Source organism: Lutra lutra, chromosome 14 (assembly GCF_902655055.1).
Source record: "Lutra lutra chromosome 14, mLutLut1.2, whole genome shotgun sequence".
Lineage (NCBI taxonomy): Eukaryota > Metazoa > Chordata > Mammalia > Carnivora > Mustelidae > Lutra > Lutra lutra.
In genome coordinates, this window is record NC_062291.1 from 60,091,497 (window position 1) to 60,110,682 (window position 19,186).

General features: G+C 36.1%; 1 protein-coding gene across 4 annotated transcripts in view; it reads left to right on the top strand.

Annotated features, from left to right (window-relative positions):
• Positions 1-18,936, top strand: part of CUTC (cutC copper transporter) — a 27,333-nt gene extending 8,397 nt beyond the window's left edge. For 3 of the 4 annotated variants that reach the window (XM_047702371.1, XM_047702373.1, XM_047702370.1), the window contains 6 exons: positions 3,099-3,308; positions 4,223-4,258; positions 7,255-7,388; positions 15,635-15,662; positions 17,544-17,649; positions 18,439-18,936. In XM_047702371.1, coding sequence (XP_047558327.1) covers positions 3,099-3,308; positions 4,223-4,258; positions 7,255-7,388; positions 15,635-15,662; positions 17,544-17,649; positions 18,439-18,553 — 629 coding nt within the window. In that variant the 3' untranslated portion in view covers positions 18,554-18,936. The remainder of the gene's footprint in view (positions 1-3,098; positions 3,309-4,222; positions 4,259-7,254; positions 7,389-15,634; positions 15,663-17,543; positions 17,650-18,438) is intronic. The other variant, XM_047702372.1, reaches the window with a different exon arrangement.
• Positions 18,937-19,186: the final 250 nt, after the last annotated feature.

Here is a 19,186-nt window from a genome sequence, read left to right on the forward strand (position 1 = left end):
ACTTGAGTTATACTTGTTTTAGGCTGCTTGAAGTTGTCCCATAGCTCACTGATGAACTACTCTTTTTTTTTTTTTTTTTTTTTAAGTAGCCTCCACGCCCAGTGTGGAGCCCAACTCGGGGCTTAAACTCATGACTGTGAGATCGAGACCTGAGCTGAGATCAAGAGTCGGACACTTAACCAACTGAGCCACCATGCACCCCTCTTTTTGTATTAATCTCCCTTTTCTCTGTTTCATTTTGCATAGATTCTGTTGGTTTGTCTTCAAGTTTACTAATCTTTTCTCTGCAATGTCCAATCTGCTATTAAACCCATCTAGTACATTTTTCATCTCACACATTATAATTTTTGTCTTTAGGAGTTTGTTTCTGAACTCTTTTAAAGGTTTGGAATAAAGTTATAATAGATGTTTTAATGACTTGGATGCTAATTCTAACATCTGTATCAGTTCTAGGTTGGTTTCATTTCAATGATTTATCACCTCATGATGCATCTTAGTTTCCTGCCTGATAATTTCTTATTAGTTACCAGACATGAATTTTGCTTTATTGGATCCTGGATATGTTTGTATTCCTATAAACACTCTGAAGCAGTTGGGTTATTTGGAAACAGTTTTTTCCTTTTGGGTATTGCCTTTAAAATGTGTTAAGCCGGTCTGAAACAGTGGTCAGTCTAGAGTTAATTATTCCTACTACTGAAGAAAGATCCTTCTGTGTACTGTACCCACTGCCCTATGAATCTTCAATTTTTCCTATCTGCCTGTTGGGAATGGGTATTATTTTTGACCTGACAGGTGTGAATGAAAGGCACTATTTTTTTCTAATTCTTTTAGTGCATTGTCCCCTGGCCTTGTACGATTCATTGTATATATGCACTCAATAATACTGAGCTGAATACTGAAGGGAAATTCTCTGCAAATCTCCAAAATTTCTTTCTGTCCTCCCTGGGGTTCTTTCCTGGGAACTCCAGTCACTTGGTCTCCCTGGACTCTCAGCTTTGTCTCTTCAATTTGGAATTCTCTGGCTTCCACTTGGGTTCCCCCTTTCTATGCTGCAGCCTGGAAAACCCTTAAGGACATTAAATAGATAGATAGAAAGAAAGAAAGTAAGAAAGAAAATCCTCAAGGTAGTAATTTGGGCCAGTTATAGAGCTGACTTCGTTTGTTTCCCATCTTTCAGGCATCGTTGTTTTTTGTTGCTTGACACAAAATCTCTTGCAAACCATTGTTTCATATATTTTTCATATTCATATGTGTTTTGGTTATTATAGGTGGGAGTCCCTGTTACTCTGTCTTGGTCAAAAGCAGAAGTCTGTGTATGAATTTTTGACTCTTCTGTGTTATTCTAAAGTTGATAATAGCATTATTTAGTATAAAGGGATTATATATGCAATAGCTCTTTGGAATCTTCTCACTAAAGGAGAGCATTCCCTGGCCATTCTGTGGTATTTCTAGAACATACCTAAATTTGAGTGCAATCTGTGTTTTACAACAGCAATCATGATTTATTGCTTGGTATTGGGCATATTGTTGTCCCATGCAAAATTGGGGTTCTTTTAGGAAGGAAGAAGAAGTAAATCCATCGTGCCTGTCACAAAACATATACAATTGGTTCCCAATACATGGTGGTTTGGCTTATGGCTTTTTGGGTTTATGATGGTATGAAAGTAATACGTATTCAGTAGAAGTTGTTCTTTGAATTTTGAATTCTGATCTTTTCCTGGATTAGCCATTTGTAGTATGATACTCTCATGATGCTGGGCAGCCACAGCTCTAGTTGGCTTTGCAATCACAAGAGTAAACAACTGATACACTTGCAACCATTCTGTACCCACATATCCATTCTGATTTTCATTTTCAGTATTGTATTCAATAAATTACATGAGATATTCAACAGTGTTATAAAATGGGCTTTCCATTGGATGATTTTGCCCAACTGTAGGCTAATGTAAGTTTTCTGAGCACGTTTATGGTAGGCTAGCCTAAGCTGTAATGTTCAATACGTTAGGTGTATTAAAGGCATTTTGACTAGGATTTTTTCAGCTTAAGAGAATGTAATGTAATTATAGTATAAGATGTAATTGCAGTGTAAGTTATGGAAGATCTTTACTATTGAGGGTTTCTGAGCTAGCAATGAATTGTGTCATTTAGGTATTTTTGTTCATAGATCTCTACATAAATTCACAAGTAGAACTTTGCTCTTTTTTATATTATTTTCAAAAAAGGTTTGATAAATTTCTTTGTTCGTTAAAGGGTCATAAACTTTAGAGCTATATAAACATCTCTAGTAAGTTCTAAATAGAGCTATAATCAATCAGAAAGGAAAAATCTTATGGAATACACAGGCAGAATATTGAGCCTGTTATATTACACTTTCAAACGTCTTATACCAGGAAAAAGATTTTTTTTTAAAGATTTTGCTTATTTGACCGAGCAAGAGATCCCAAATAGGCAGAGAGGCAGGCAGAGAGAGAGGGGGGAGCTGAGCAGGGAGCCTGATGCGATGTGGGGCCTGATCCCAGGACCCCGGGATCATGACCTGAGCTAAAGGCAGAGGCTTAACCCACTGAGCCACCCAGGTGCCCCCAGGAAAAAGACTTTTTTTAGTCAACTGACAAGTGCTTTTAAAAATGCAGTAAATTCCTTTTTTTTACTAAATTGCTCTTTTTTACCCTTGATTCTCTTATTACTTAACTTCTATTATATACACATTTTAAAATTAATGTTGTCATTCCCTTTAGATCCTCCTTTCTCTGGTTTCCTCAGCATTGCTTCCTTTTCTTGTAGAAGTGATACACAAGAGCAAATGTAAAAGGCCAATAAATTTTATTGACTTCCTTGAGCTGTTAGTTCACATTTGAATTTTATTTTTTTTAAAGATTTAAAAAATTTATTTGAGAGGGAGAGTATGTGAGAGAGAGCACAAGCAGGGGGAGCCGCAGGGTGGGAGGAGAAGCAGGCTCCCTGCAGGGAGCCCAATATAGGGCTGGATCCCAGGACCCTGAGATCATGACCTAAGCTGAAGGCAGACACTTATCCCACTGAGCCACCCAGGCATCCCTTATATGTGAATTTAATTAGTCTGCTCTCTATTCTTTTAGGTGTCCTTCAAGTAGTGAAGCAATGTGTCCAGATCCCAGTTTTTGTGATGATTCGGCCACGTGGAGGTGACTTTTTATATTCAGATCGTGAAGTCGAGGTGATGAAGGCTGACATTCGTCTTGCCAAGCTTTATGGTGCTGATGGTTTGGTATTTGGAGCATTGACTGAAGATGGAAACATTGACAAAGAGTTGTGCATGTCCCTTGTGGGTAAGAATGTAGCCTCTAGTGATAATTGCATTTAATCCTCCTGATATTGAAAATAATATAACATTGTGTGTCATCTCAGATTTAAGGTAAAGAAAGAAAAACGCAAGTTTTTCTGAAAACTGGCTTTTCAGTCACACCTGCAGGCACTTAAGCTAACCTATTTTAAGCAGTAGTTATCTAGATGTTTGGGGCAGAGGGTATATGTGTTCTAGTCCTATGACTCCTAAGTTTAAGTTGTTATAGATCAAGTTCTGTTACTGTTCCTAGAAGGTTTTTTGTTTGTTTGTTTTAAGATTTTTATTTGTTTATTTGACAGAGAGAGAGAGATCACAAGTAGGCAGAGAGAGAGAGAGGGGGAAGCAGGCTCCCCACCAAGCAGAGAGCCTGATGCGGGGCTCGATCCCAGGACCCTGAGATCATGACCTGGGCAGAAGGGAGAGGCTTAATCCACTGAGCCACCTAGACGCCCCTGTTCCTCAAAGGTTTAAGGGAAGTTTACCTTGATTCCTTTAAACACTACACGAAAAACTTTAAAAGCTATTGCAATTGGTGAGGATGGGGAGATGTGGAGAGGATAGAAGCATACTACTTATATTACTAGCAAAGTCTTTCTTGAAGATTCTCAGAGGGGTAAAAGTAATAGATATAATGCTGCCTTTGTACTCACCAGATCGCATAATTTTTATTTGGTCTAGCTAAGGAGTGGATGACTGTTTTTTGGTATGAAAATCAGAGATTAATGGAAACATAGGAATTCTGAATTTGGAAGGCTGCAATTTTGTTATTTTAGTTCACTCTCTTTACTTCCTAAGAAAGGAAAGTATAATAAAGTCCCAGCTAACATGGAAAATTCTGTGTATAGTAATCAGTGATGATCTCTTCATTTATATTGTTATTTGGCTTTCTTTTTATAGCTATATGCCGTCCTCTACCAGTCACTTTCCACCGAGGTGAGTCATTTCCATTTTAGAAGTTCTGTTGAATGGTGTCAGTTTTCTTTTTTTTTTTTTTTTTTTAAAGATTTTATTTATTTGAGAGAGAGGCAGTGAGAGAGAGCATGAGCAAGGAGAAGGTCAGAGAGAGAAGCAGACTCCCCATGGAGCTGGGAGCCCGATGCGGGACTCGATCCCGGGACTCCCAGGATCATGCCCTGAGCCGAAGGCAGTCGTCCAACCAACTGAGCCACCCAGGCGTCCCTGGTGTCAGTTTTCTAATTTCACCAAATGCCATAACCTTTTTATGGAACATAATACTGGAGTATTACACTATTGCCAGTTGTTTTCTTTTTTCTTTTTTAAGATTTTATTTATTTATTTGACAGACAGAGATCACAAGTAGGCAGAGAGGTAGGCAGAGAGAGAGGAAGGGAAGCAGGCTAGCAGGCTCCCTGTTGAGCAGAGAGCCGATGTAGGGCTCTATCCCAGGATCCTGGGACCATGACCTGAGCAGAAGGCAGAGGCTTTAACCCACTGAGCCACCCAGGCGCCCAGCCAGTTGTTTTCTTTATTCTGACCTTGGGACAGACTGTTTTAAATTTAGAGATGCACAATTTGAAGCTTCGTTATGAAAAGTTGTTAAAAGTAAGTAGTAGTGGTGGTTGTGGATTATAATAGAGGGAGAGATTAGGAATTGGCTACAAGTATATGTACTTGTCCAAGCAAGAATTTTGCGATTCATTTTTTTTTTTAAGATTTTTTTTATTTTTAAGTAACCGCTACACCCAGTGTGGGGCTTGAACTCACAATCCCAAGATCAAGAGTCACATGCTCTTTGGATGGAACCAGCCAGGTGCCCTGAGGTTCATTTTTATTGGATTTCCTTAGACCACATGCAACCACCAAACCCACTGTGGCCAGTGAAATGAATGGCTTAAGCCAGACAAGACCATTCTAGGAGCTAGTGGTACAGCCAGCTTTCTCAGATGAATATAAGATTTATGGGCAGAGAGAGGGGTGGATATCTACATAAGAATTGGATACTATTAGGAAGGAGGAAAGACAGAACAGATGGAGAGAATCAATGAAGAGATGTTCACTGTCCCGCATAAAACTATATTAATTGTCTGCATCAGAATGATTTCTAAAAAGTATCTGATAATTTCATGTAAAAAATACCTCTTACCTATAAATCAGGTAGTTCTAATTTCTGTACACTTTTGTCAAACCTTGGTTGGTAAAACATAGGAACAAGTGACAGTTTTGCCTGAAGAGGGCACTCTGTTATACATGAAAAGAAAGAAGTCTTAAGTCATTTTTTTTAAGTTGATGATACGTGCTTGAGAAATTGTTGAATGTTTTTCTGGCCTTTTGAGTGAGCATTCAAAGATTAGTATAACGGTGGGCACTGGCATTTGCATCTATTTTTAGAAATTAGAGATAAAACATTTGTTACCCTTGTTTCTTTTTGAAATGAATAATGCCACCAGATAACTGTTTTCTTGACTTGCTGTTTAGTAATGTTTATCATAAACTAGCAATAACTAAAAGATGTTAGAGTGTTTAAAATTCAGCACCTTGAGAGTGGCCAATAAGCAATCATTAAATATGAAAAATAGTTTAAATTAGCAAACTTTTTTCTGAAAAATATGTAGTTTAAAGTTTGGCATGCTAAATAATTTAAAAAGTAAAGATGTCATGTAGAATGTATTTTTCTCTGTTTTTAAACTAAGAAAATCATTTCAAATTTCTTTTCCTTCAATACATTTAACAAACATATTTTCATGTTTTCATGTTGTCCTGGATTCTACATTTTTTTTCACTAATGTATTTAATGAGATAGTATGATAGTTTAATCACTGGTGAGGCACTGCTACAAAAAAAGGAAAAGCCTCTGTGGTACATTTAGCTGTCTGTATACACTGAAGGGTAAAGGGGTTAAGCACCTAATCCACTGTAGATTAGAACTTCCATATTATGTAGCAGTGCTGAGAACCAAAGCAGTAGTTTTTCTTTTTGAGGTTCCTAGTGCCACTTTCCTCTCTGAGGAGGAGAAAAGTCTCTTAGAAAATAGAATGGAATTGTGAATATAGATAGACTATTATAAACAACTGTCCTTATACTGTGAGCCTTAAGTATTTGGGGTAAATGGGGTAGCATAAAATATTGTCAATAATGAGAATGTGAACCAAGGCCTTTTTTAGAACTGGTCAGTATAATGTTTGTCTGAGGTCCAGTTTGTCCAGTTTATCTGAAGCCTTAAAACAGAATTTTCCAAATTTGAGTCACTTGTGTATCATATTTATAGTTTTACCATACCTGAGTGCTACGTGGCAAATTTATTTAATAATTTTCTTTAAGGGCGCCTGGGTGGCTCAGTGGGTTAAGCCGCTGCCTTCGGCTCAGGTCATGATCTCAGGGTCCTGGGATCGAGTCCCGCATCGGGCTCTCTGCTCAGCAGGGAGCCTGCTTCCCTCTCTCTCTCTCTCTGCCTGCCTCTCTGTCTACTTGTGATCTCTCTCTCTGTCAAATAAATAAATAAAATCTTTAAAAAAAATAATTTTCTTTAAATAAAATCTTAAGTGAATTATTTTAAAGAGAGACTTTTATAACTCATGAAAAATGGAAATGTTTCACTTCAAATCTGTATTTAAGTAAATACATCTATTTAAATCTGTGTTTATTTAAATCTATTTAAAATGTTTACCATCTAAAATGCATACCATTATGGTATGCAGACTGTGGTATGCTGATAAATTTGTTCTTGGACAAAAAGAGCTCTGATATATAGTATTTGTAGATTTCTGTGGTTTAAATTGTCCCACCTTGACTGATTTCAAGCTGTCAATGGATTAAAAATGGTGCTTGCAAAACTCCTGAATATTTAACAATTAGCTTTGGCTTGCCAGTATGAGCTAAGTCCAGCACACCACTGTATGTATACTCCGTTTTGAAAAGCACTGTATTAGAGGATATCTATACAAAATTCAAATCAATTTTATTTATTTCAGCCTTTGACATGGTGCATGATCCAATGGCCGCTCTAGAGACCCTCTTAACCTTGGGATTTGAACGAGTATTGACCAGTGGCTGTGACAGTTCAGCACTAGAAGGGCTACCCTTAATAAAGCGACTCATAGATCAGGTATACATAATTTCTTTCCTTTCTTCCTAACTCTGTTGTGGTTGCTCCTGATATTCTGTTGTTTAGCTAGGTTAGGTAACTAAATATTACTGACTTAATAGTTCCCCTATACAGAAAAGCAATCAGGTAGTAATATATAATTCTCATTTCTTTAACATAAGTGTTAATTATTTTTTTAAAGATATATTTATTTTAGAGAGATGGGGAAGTGGGGAAGGGGCAGAGGGAGAGGGAGAGAAAGTCTTTTTTTTTTTTAATTTTTATTTTATTTTTTTTATTTTTTCAGCATAACAGTATTCATTATTTTTGCACCACACCCAGTGCTCCATGCAATCCGTGCCCTCTACAATACCCACCACCTGGATCCCCCAACCTCCCACCCTCCGCCCCTTCAAAACCCTCAGATTGTTTTTCAGAGTCCATAGACTCTCATGGTTCACCTCCCCTTCCAATTTCCCTCAACTCCCTTCTCCTCCCCATCTCCCCTTATCCTCCATGCTATTTGTTATGCTCCACAAATAAGTGAAACCATATGATAATTGACTCTCTCTGCTTGACTTATTTCACTCAGCATAATCTCTTCCAGTCCCGTCCATGTTGCTACAAAAGTTGGGTATTCATCCTTTCTGATGGAGGCATAATACTCCATAGTGTATATGGACCACATCTTCCTTATCCATTCGTCCGTTGAAGGGCATCTTGGTTCTTTCCACAGTTTGGCAACCGTGGCCATTGTTGCTATGAACATTGGGGTACAGATGGCCCTTCTTTTCACTACATCTGTATCTTTGGGGTAAATACCCAGTAGTGCAATTGCAGCATTACAGGGTAACTCTATTTTTAATTTCTTGAGGAATCTCCACACTGTTCTCCAAAGTGGCTGCACCAACTTGCATTCCCACCAACAGTGTAAAAGGGTTCCACTTTCTCCACATCCTCTCCAACACATGTTTCCTGTCTTGCTAATTTTGGCCATTCTAACTGGTGTAAGGTGGTATCTCAATGAGGGAGAGAAAGTCTTAAGCAGAATCTGTACGGAGCCAAACACAGGGCTTGATCTCAAGACCCTGAGATCACAACCTGAACCGAAACCGAGAGTCATATGATTAATCCATTGCGCCAACGAAGCGCCCTTCTTTCAAATGAGTGTTTTTAGTGGTTAAGGCTCTTGAGGTCAAATTACAGACAGTGCTTAAGGATTTAACCTAACTTGGATAACCACAGAAAATTTTACCTTTTGTCTGCCTTCAGCGTTTCATAGTTTTAAGCCATATCATCTCACTGTCAGCCTACGTATACTCAGGAGATCCATATAAAATTTGAAATAATTAACATTTGGAAGTGAATTCTAAAACAAAATTGTATTTTATCATCTCTCCCTATCAAGATAGGAAGAAATATATTTTTCTCTTGTATGAATTTCCAAGATGACTTAGCATCATTTGTAGAGCAGTATAAAGGTGACTTTGTGGTACGTCTTTTTTTCTGACACCAGTCCAGCACCATCCTGAGTTAGTGAGTACAGACTTTGAGACAAGAAAATTCTGGATTTAAGATTCAGACGCTTATTTGCTGTGTAATGTTGAGTAGATTATTAAGCCTCTATTCCCTTGTTTGTGCAACTGAGATAAGTTTATTACTTCCTTTATAAGGTTGTTCTGATGATTGGTAGAGATAAGATATGTAAGAGCCTTAGTACAGTGATTGACGTATAATAGATCTTGCTACATTATTATTACTGCTGCTGTTACTAATATTTTTTAGTGTTCCTGTGTAGAAATCTGATATGTTCACTTTCCTATAGGCATGAAAATAATTTTCAGAAATTTCAGCTAAGGATCTGATGTGACTTTGCTAGTCTGGAACTTACTGATTTTGTAAATATTTATTAAGTATATATTAGCTATAGCGCATTTGTCTATGGTAATGACCATCGTGTGTGTGTGTGTGTGTGTGTGTGTGTGTGTAGTCACTACCCTTACAGTTTGGTGTACAACAGGCACTTTTAATAGACTAGGCAATTCTAATAGAGTGCTATAAAGAAAAGTACTAAGTGGTACCTGGCTTGGATCAGTCGGTAAAGCATGTAACTCTTGATCCCGGGGTCATGAGTTCATGTCTCACGTTGGAGATAAAGTTTACTTAATAAAACAAATTTGAAGATGCTCAGGGGGCACATTTGAGAAATTTGGGCATGGGGTTAGCAGTAGTTAGCTCTCCAGAAGAAGACACATCACACGCATTGCAGTGTCTTACCCATTCAAGTGATGGTTAAGAGTGATCTATGTAAAAATGGGTAGAAAGAGTAGGTGACTGCTTCATGCAGAAGAAATAGTACATACAAAGGCCCGGAAAAAAAAGTAAGCATGACTTCTGACATACTGAAGAAACCAGAATGTTGGATACAAAGAAAAGAATACTGTCCAGAGCCTTGAAAACTGTTGAAGAGTTTGAATTTTATCCTTGGGGCAGTGGGGAGGTCTGAAGAGTTTAAAATAGAAGAGCTGATGAATCAGGTCTTCATTTTGAAATTGTTACTATGGAGGAGACAATAAGGTAGATATAATGTCATAGTTGTGTCTTGCATTTCATAATCACTGTGTTGCATATGTGAATTGTAGTTTATCATTGGTTGGCAGGAAGCACTGGGTTAAATATTCTCATACACTAACTTTACTTCTTTTTTATCAAATAAAAATTGCATGTATTTAGGATATATGGGATATTTTGATATTAATATTAGTGAAATGGTTACAGTCAGGCTAATTAACATATCCGTCTCCTCATATAGTTATTGTTCATTGTGTGTTTGTATGTGGTAAGAGCACCCAAAATATTATTGTCTTAGCAGATTTTCAGTATTCACTGTAGTATTATTAACAATAGTTATATTGTATATTAGATCTGCAGATTTATTCATCCTGCATAATTGCAACTTTGTATCCTTTGACCAATATCTACCCATATTCCCCCCCTCACTCCTGATAGCAGTGTTCTACTCTCTTTTTCTGTGTATTTGACTTTTTTAGATTCCACATATAAGTGAGATCATGCCAACTTTACTTTTTGAAGCAATCACCTAGCGATGTAATATACTGGTTAAAACATAGGTTTTGGATTTAGAAAGGTCTGTGCTTAAATCCTGGCTTTGCCACTTACTAACAGAACTCTGGGCAAATTACCTAACCATTCTAAACTTCAGTTTCTTCTTCTACAAAGTTAGCATATTAATAGCACCTACCAACTAGAATAGTTGTGGATTACTTCAGATAACAGCACAAAGTCTGATACGTAGGAAGTACTTTATACTGTTAATCACTTTGATAGCTTTAGGTAAGCATATAGTTCTCAATAATCTTTTATGGAAACCAGCCCCCTCCCAAAAGTGGTGGTTTCATTTCATGTTTTGGAAAGCTTTCACTTGGAAGAAAGAGTTAAATGTGATTTTTTTTCTCCTAAAATCATTTCAGTATTCCAGATAGTAATATTTTGGTTTAATACATTTGAGAATACCAAATGGTCTTATTCTACTTATTTCTCTGAACAATTATTAAATTCTATGAGTTAGCCCCTTCCCCCTTTTACTCTCTAATTTCGTTACCTTGCTTTATAGTTTTTTCATTGTACATATTACTACCTAAAATTTTATTATATAAATATACCTATCTGTTGTCTACTTTCCATGAACATGTAAACTCCATGACAGTAGGAATGTTCTCTTGTTTACCATGTCAAGGAGGAAAGTCTGTTTCTTTGCCTTCTTAGATTTTGTGTTTGAGGGCTTAGGAAGTAAACTGACAAAATACAAAATACAGATCAGTGAGAGAAAAAACAGATTTTAATCAACTATGTACATGTATTGGAGTTGACAAAGAAATGTAACTCAGAGGTGCTTAGAATTTGGATCTTATATAACATCTTTCCAAGAAGTGAAGACGAGTGGGGAGAAGGGCACTTAGGAATTTAGAAAAAGGAAGACAAGAGCATTTATGGGGTTGGGGAGAAAGACTTTTTGGAAAGATAAATAGATGGACCCTACTGAGAATAAATTGAAGATACTGTAGTTTTGTGACAATGTCTGTTTGGATGTGGTACTAATGAGTTGCTCCCAGAGAGGGGATTTTTGACAACTGAGTTCTTTTTAAGTTATTTTGGGAGGCTTTGCTTTTAGGACACATAAAGAATTTCAGGAATTCAAATGTTTTCAGCTCAAAATCATTTTTATGACACAGTGGCATATTCTGGGTCCTTTCAACTACAATATTCTCTATACCCAGAACAGTGCTTAATAATGTGGTAGACACTTAATACATAGTTGTTGGATGGGTGGATGAGTGAGTAAAGTGACACTGATAAACACTTTTATGATAGATCAGTTTAATTAGGGTTAAAAAAAATAATCAGAAGGAAGTTCTCTGAAAAATTTACAAAATTGCAATCTACCAATTTTTTTCTATGGAAAAAGAATCTAATCCTTTTTGGTAACTTCAGAGCTACCTTTCCAAAATGATATAATTCAGCTGTCATGAAAAATTATGTGCTTTTTCAGTGACAAATGTGCCAGTAGTTGGACTTTAAGGTCACTTTTGATTATTTTACTGAATCCCTGTTACTTAAATACTAGTCTGGGGATTCTGATTTCCTCATTAGAGAGTATGAGTTGTTGCCTCAGATCTGCAAAAGAGACTTTTTTTTACACCTTAAAGTATTATAATGTGCCACTAATTCATCAGTCTCTATTTCCTTTTTTGCACCAGTGTATCATTTTTTAACTAAAAAAGTTTGGAATGCTTTTCACAAGATAACTTTTATAATGTATCTAGCTTTTTGGAGCTGTTTTAGAGTATGTTGCTATTACATAAAGATCCTCAAAAATCATAATGAATGCTTATCTTAACTTTACACTGCTAGTTACTTAGAGCTCATTAAAGTATCTGTAAGTTGTCTGAAAAGTATGGGAATGTCTGTTTCTCTGTCTACTCACAATAATGTCTATCGTCTTCCCTATTTATTACCTTTCCTTTTTACTGTCTTTATGCTACCATTGCTTTTGAGAGTTTCTGCTTCTCTTCCCTTCTTTGCATTTGTTATTTCTAGTGCTCGCTAATTTTTTACTTTACTCCATTCTTTCTCTTCTGTCCTCTCATATCCTCTTTTTCCTTTCATTTTCTGTCCCTCTTGTCACATTGGGCATGCTACTACCTCTTTTTGTTTTCTCCCCATTTTCCCTTCCCCACACTAAGCCAATCTTTTTGTTTTCTTATTTGTCCTAACTGGACATGATATAGAACTAAGTATTCTCAACATTAATTGTAGTTATTGAATATATTAGTCATTTGTTTCATTTTTTCTGTGGAAAAAGAAACTAAGCTATATGTAGTTCTTTATTGAAATTTTTTATAGTTCAGTAGCACCCAGTAGAAGAAAGATTATGTACCCAACCCTGAGAGCATAAGCTGCATAGTTGAGGCAAAATACTTGGAATTGTTTTGAGGGACAGAATTAGCTGATCCAGTATTAAAGACTCATCTCAAGCATCACACATGAAGTCAAGCAGAGAGAGTCAATTATCATATGGTTTCGCTTATTTGTGGAGCATAAGGAATAACACAGAGGACATGGGGAGATGGAGAGGAGAAGGGAGTTGGGGGAAATTGGAGGAGGCGACAAACCATGAGAGACTGTGGACTCTGAGGAACAAACTGAGGGTTTTGGAGGGAAGGGGAATGGGAGGTTGGGTGAGCCTGGTGGTGGGTATTATGGAGGGCACATATTGCATAGAGCACTGGGTGTGGTGCATAAATAACGAATTCTGGAACACTGAAAAGAAATTTAAAAAATTAATAAAAATTTAAAAAATAAAAAAATAAAAATAGAAAAAAAGAATCACACATGAAGAAATTCAATTTCCATACAGTTTCAATGGTTTCATTCTAAAAATTAGTGAGCTTGACATAGCATGTAATTATTTTTAATTTAAATTTTAGTGAACATACAGTGCAATATTGGTTTCTGGACTGTAGAATTCAATGATTCATCACTTACATATAATACTCAGTGTTCATCACTGTTTAATACCCATCTAGCCCATCCCCCGCCTACATCCCTACATCAACCCTCAGTTTGTTCTCTTATCATTAAGAGTCCCTTGTTTCCCTCTCTCCTTTTTTTCTTTTCCCCCTTCCCATATGTTCATCTGTTTTCTTCCTTGAATTCCACATATGAATGAGATCATATGGTATTTGTCTTTCTCTGACTGACTTATTTCACTTAGCTTAATACACTCTAGCTCCATTTGTGTCATTGCAAATGGCAAGGTTTCTTTTTTGACAGCTGAGTAATATTCCGATGTATATTTAAACCACATCTTTATCCATTCATCAGTTGATGGATATTTGGGGTCTCTCCATAGTTTAGCTATTGATAATGCTGCAGGGTTCACATTCCCCTTCAAATCTGTATTTTTGTATCTTTTAGGTAAATACCTAGTAGTGCAGTTGCTGGATCATAGGTAGTTCTATTTTTAACTTTTCATGCAACCTCCCAACTGTTATTCATGGTGTTTGCACCAGTTTGCATTCCCACCAATAGTGCAAGAGGGTTCCCCTTTCTCCACATCCTTACCAACACCTGTTGTTGCATCTTGTGTTGTTAATTTTAGCCATTCTGACATGTATGAGGGAGTATCTCATTGTGGTTTTGACTTATATTTCTCTGATGATGAGTGATGTCAAGCGTCTTTTCATGTGTCTGGTATCCATCTGAATGTCTTTGTTAGGTGTCTATTCATGTATTCTCTGCCCCGTTCTTAAATGAGTTCTTTGTTTTTGGGGTGTTGAGTTTGATAAGTTCTTTATAGATTGTGGATACTAACCTTCGTCAGATAGATCATTTCAAGTATTTTCTCCTATTCCATAAGCTGCCTTTTAGTTTTGTTGACTATTTCTTTGCTGTGCAGAAGGTTTTTGTCTTGATGAAGATCCAGTAGTTCATTTTTGCTTTGGTTTCCCTCGCCTTCGGTGATGTGTCTAGTAAGAAGTTGCTGTGGCCAAGGTTGAAGAGGTTTCTGCCCATGTTCTTTTGTAGGATTTTGATGGTTTCCCATCTCACATTTAGATCTTTCATCCATTTTAGATTTATTTTTGTGTGCGTTGTAAGAAAGTGGTCCAGTTTCATTCTAGTGCATGTTGCTGTCCAGTTTTTCCAATACCATTTGTTGAAGAGACTGTCTTTTTTCCACTGGATATTCTTTCCTGCTTTGTCGAAGATTAGTTGACCATATAGTTGTGAGTCCAACAACAAGTCTGGGTTTTCTGTTCTGTTGCATTGATCTGTCTGTTTTTGTACTGTGCCAGTACTATATCATGTCAATGACTACAGCTTTGTTATGTAGCTTGGAATCGTGATGCTTCCAGTTTTTTCCTTTTCTGGAATTACTTTGGCTCTTTAGGGTCTTTTGTGGCTCCGTACAAATTTTAGGATTGGTTGTTATAGCTCTGTGAAAAATGTTGGTGGATAATGTATAATTTTTATTCTATCATCACTACCTACCTATTACTAGTAGTTCTACTAAATCTGCATTTGGTTTATATCCTTTCGACTCTCAGTGATACAGAGTATATCCCCAAAACTTATTTAGGAAATATAATGAACATTTGAATACAAATAAGGGAATTTCAACACCTATCATCCAGAATTATCAGAAATTAATCCATATAGTCTAATTTTATTACTTAAAATCCAGTTAAGTTGACTTGTGGCTTTGTTTAACTGATATAATAAGCTAGGGAATGTAGTTGAAGATACAAAATTTGAGGAGGTTGCTTTTTTCCCCCAGTAATTTACTGTTACACTATGCTCTTTTTTTCCTGCTAAAATCTTGTTTAAATTCAATTTTTATTCCACTCCATACTAAGAACTCAGAATTAGTTAAAAAAAAAAACTCAGAATTAGTGTTATTTTTCAGTAATGACTTTTCTTAAAGCTATGTGATTGTTCAGTATTTATACTGTAGTCCCCTATTCTTTGTGTTCATCACAGTACAAGTCTTCAAAGCGATAGAAAGAATTACTGTGCTAAACATCTTAGTAATCAATATCCCAAAGAAATAGAGATGACTATTGAAAGTTAGACACTAGTACTCGTTTTTAAAATTTAACATACTTTCACTCATGCTTCTGTTCTCACTGCCTTATTACTCCATTTGAGAGAAAGATATTAAAATTTGTTTTTTTTTCTTTTTTCAGGCAAAAGGGAGGATTGTGGTAATGCCAGGTATTTAATTATCTCTCCATTTGTTAGCGTAAACTGAGGTGCAATGAAAGAAGAACAAAGGAGGCAGGACAATATGGGAGAAAATATTAATATGTGATATTCAGAGAGAAGAATATGTAATTTGATTAAAAATTTAAGATGGGAGATCTGTGCTGGAATTTAAAACTTCAGATAAGGAAAACATTCTACCAGGAATTAGCTCAGAGAGTAGCAAATAGGGAAGTAGATTGTTTGGGATTGGGGTTTCTCCATGTTTGCTCTCCCATAGTATAGAATTTTGTGAATATGGATATTCATCTCTGGTAAGACACACCAAGTTTGATACTGCTATAATGAGTTAGGGCCAAATATCCTAGTTGTTATCAAAGTATAAGCCAATGTTTAGGCAATATCTATGGACAAATATAATACTCACTTGATTCTTGAAAATCTCTGATCACCAAATTCTTCCTTAAAGCCAGAACAATTGGAGCATATGCTCCTGATGATAACCATAAGATCAACTCAGTGCATACTGGCTCATTAGAGATGAACAATTTTTTTTAAAGATTTTATTTATTTATTTGACAGAGATCACAAGTAGGCAGAGAGGCAGGCAAAGAGAGAGGGGGAAGCAAGTTCCTGGCTGAGTAGAGAGCCCGATGCGGGGCTCGATCTCAGGACCCTGGGATCATGACCTGAGCCAAAGGCAGAGGCTTTAACCCACTTAGTCACCCAGGCACCACTAAAGATGAACAATTTTTAAAGAATTAATAAGGAGATCTAGAATCAGAGTGAGACAAATAGAAAGACAATCTTAATTTTTTCAAATTAATTTTCTCAAACATACAAGAAAGTTAGAGATAGCATAATGAATACTCATATATTCATTCCCCAAATTTAACATTTTGCCACAATTGTTGTCGTTTTTTACCCTTAGGCATTTTAAAGTGAAAAGTGTCATGACATTTTATCTTTACACACGTTAAAAAAAGTCTTTGTTCTTTCAGCTTCTTAGGGCTCAGTGATATTACTGTACCACTACGAAAAAAGAAAACAAACAAGTTAATGAGTCCAAAAGAGTATGTAAAGTCAAGTTACTTCAGCAACTTGAATAGTTGAAATACCAAGTACATATTTTAATCAGTCATTAAAAAATCTTTATTGAATATGTCCTGTATATTAGGAAAGAAGAATATAAAGATGAGTAATTTTATATTTTTAATCTGGCATCAGTTCAGAATGTGATTGTTTATATAAAAATATTTAATTAAGAGATTATTCAACGAAACAAATGAGTCATTACAAAGTACCGATTGTGCAGTTTTACTAAAGTAGAATCAGATTCTTCTGTGAAAAACAAAGTTGATATTGTAATGAATAAACTGTGTAACACCTTGCATTACTCCAATTTTCAAAGAAGTCTGTGTGTTTTTGGGCTAAAGAGAGAACTTGTGTCTTTCAGACACATCTCTCAGGCTGTGCTTTTGTAGCTTCATCCTCAAACGTATCCTTACTTTTTGTTTTAATTTGATTTTGCTTAAATTGAAGGGGAGCAGGGATAGATCGCTCAGTGATTTTTCCTTGCCCTAGAACAACCTTTTTAAAGTCAGGATCATATGATGTTATTATATAAACCAATGGATGTAGAAGATACTATCATACAAGTTCTATGGTTCCATCATAAGGTTTTATGACCCTATTAGTTGTTCTCCAGAACCTGTAGCCTATGTCTTTTATCATTTTTTCTAATCTCATTCTAGCTTAGTAGGGAGAGAGTAACTCTTGAGTCAATGAGAAATTTTGGTATGGAAATTTCAGGTAGAGCAAGCAGTCACTATTATTCATTAAATTTTATACAGAATTCTGTTTGACTTAATGTATTACTTATTCTTCCAACAGGGGGTGGTATAACAGACAGAAATCTACAAAGGATCCTTGAGGGTTCAGGTGCTACAGAATTTCACTGTTCTGCTCGGTCTGCTAGAGATTCAGGAATGAAATTTCGGTAAAACTGTATTCTTTGCTTCATACAAGAAGGGACAGATTAATCTTTATATATTGTTAGAGGAAAACCTTAGTTGATGGCATGATTAATGAATGGAATGTTTTGAATAATATGTAAGTATTGCAGTCATTTTTGCAGTTTTTCAACTGCAAAATGGTTTTATCCTGCCTCACATAAGCAGGCTCTTCTGAACATAGGTGAACTTTATATTTTTAAGTCATTGCTGAACTTAGGCCACTTAATAATAAACCTTAATTCAGCAGCTGAGCTTCAAATGAGTCAGATATGTATGGATGTCCATTCAACTGTGATTTCCTTTAGCAGAGTTAATAACTATGGTATAAGGATCGAAGAATCATAGTCATTTTTATCCCTCCTACCTTTAATACTTAGTCTTCTCTCACCTTTGCTATTTTTAGTTACTTTGAAACTATACCACCATTAAGAAATTTAAACTATTGAGTGTTTTCTTATTATGCTTTAGAAGACTCCTATAATTTAATAGTTAGTAGTTTATTATTTCTATTTCGAATTGGAGAAAATGAGATGTAAAAGAAACATGAGCCTTAGAACTACATTTTTAGACATAACATCAAGTATATTGTTAGGTACATTTGGTTACTAGATGTTTCAAGTAATTAATAAAAATTATGAAATATGGGGATCCAGTATTCTTGACCTACCCATGTTCTTGAACCATTAAATAGTCTATTATAAAATGAAGCACCAGTAGGAGGGCTCATTTAACAACTTATGTAATTATCTGTCTTTTTATTATTTCTGTTGCAGAAATTTCTCTGTTGCCATGGGAGCCTCTCTTTCTAGCTCAGAATATTCTCAAAAGGTAACAGATGTGGCACAAGTAAGGACTTTGAATGCTATTGCAAAGAATATTCTGGTTTAGCCAGACCTCTCTGAGAGACATGGATATCACAAGATGAAGGTAGTAGAGTAGTCTGTAATTATGACACAGCTTTAACCTTCTTCACTGGCCAGGACTGTCACAGTTTGAGTCTCACATGGCCATGGAGAGCGTTCCCAAGAAGACAAAGAATTCGAGCAAAGCTACAATCACTTGCTTTGTTTAATCTTGCCAGCCATCTCTATTATCATGGTTAAATGTGGTGTATGCTTCTTCCACAGACAGAGGTTAGTCTGTTTTGTGGAATTAATTGATGAACTGGGAAAACTGGACTGTAAGGTATGAATTTAGAGTGTGACTTCAGGGTCAATTTAATAGCAGTATTTTGCTTTTTCATTTGTAAAATAAAAATTTCCATTCTGTTCTGGTAGTCTTTTTTAATTTAAATTCAATTTAATTAACATATAGCATATTATTAGTATCAGAGGTAGAATTTTGTGATTATCAGTTGCATATAACACCCAGTGCTCAAGTGCCCTCCTTAATGTCCATCACCCAGTTATCCCACCCTCCCACTCACTTCCCGTCCAGGAACCCTTTGTTTGTTTCCTATAGTTAAGAGTCTCTTATGGTTTTTCCTCCCTCTTTGTTCTTATTTTATTTTTCCTTCTTTCC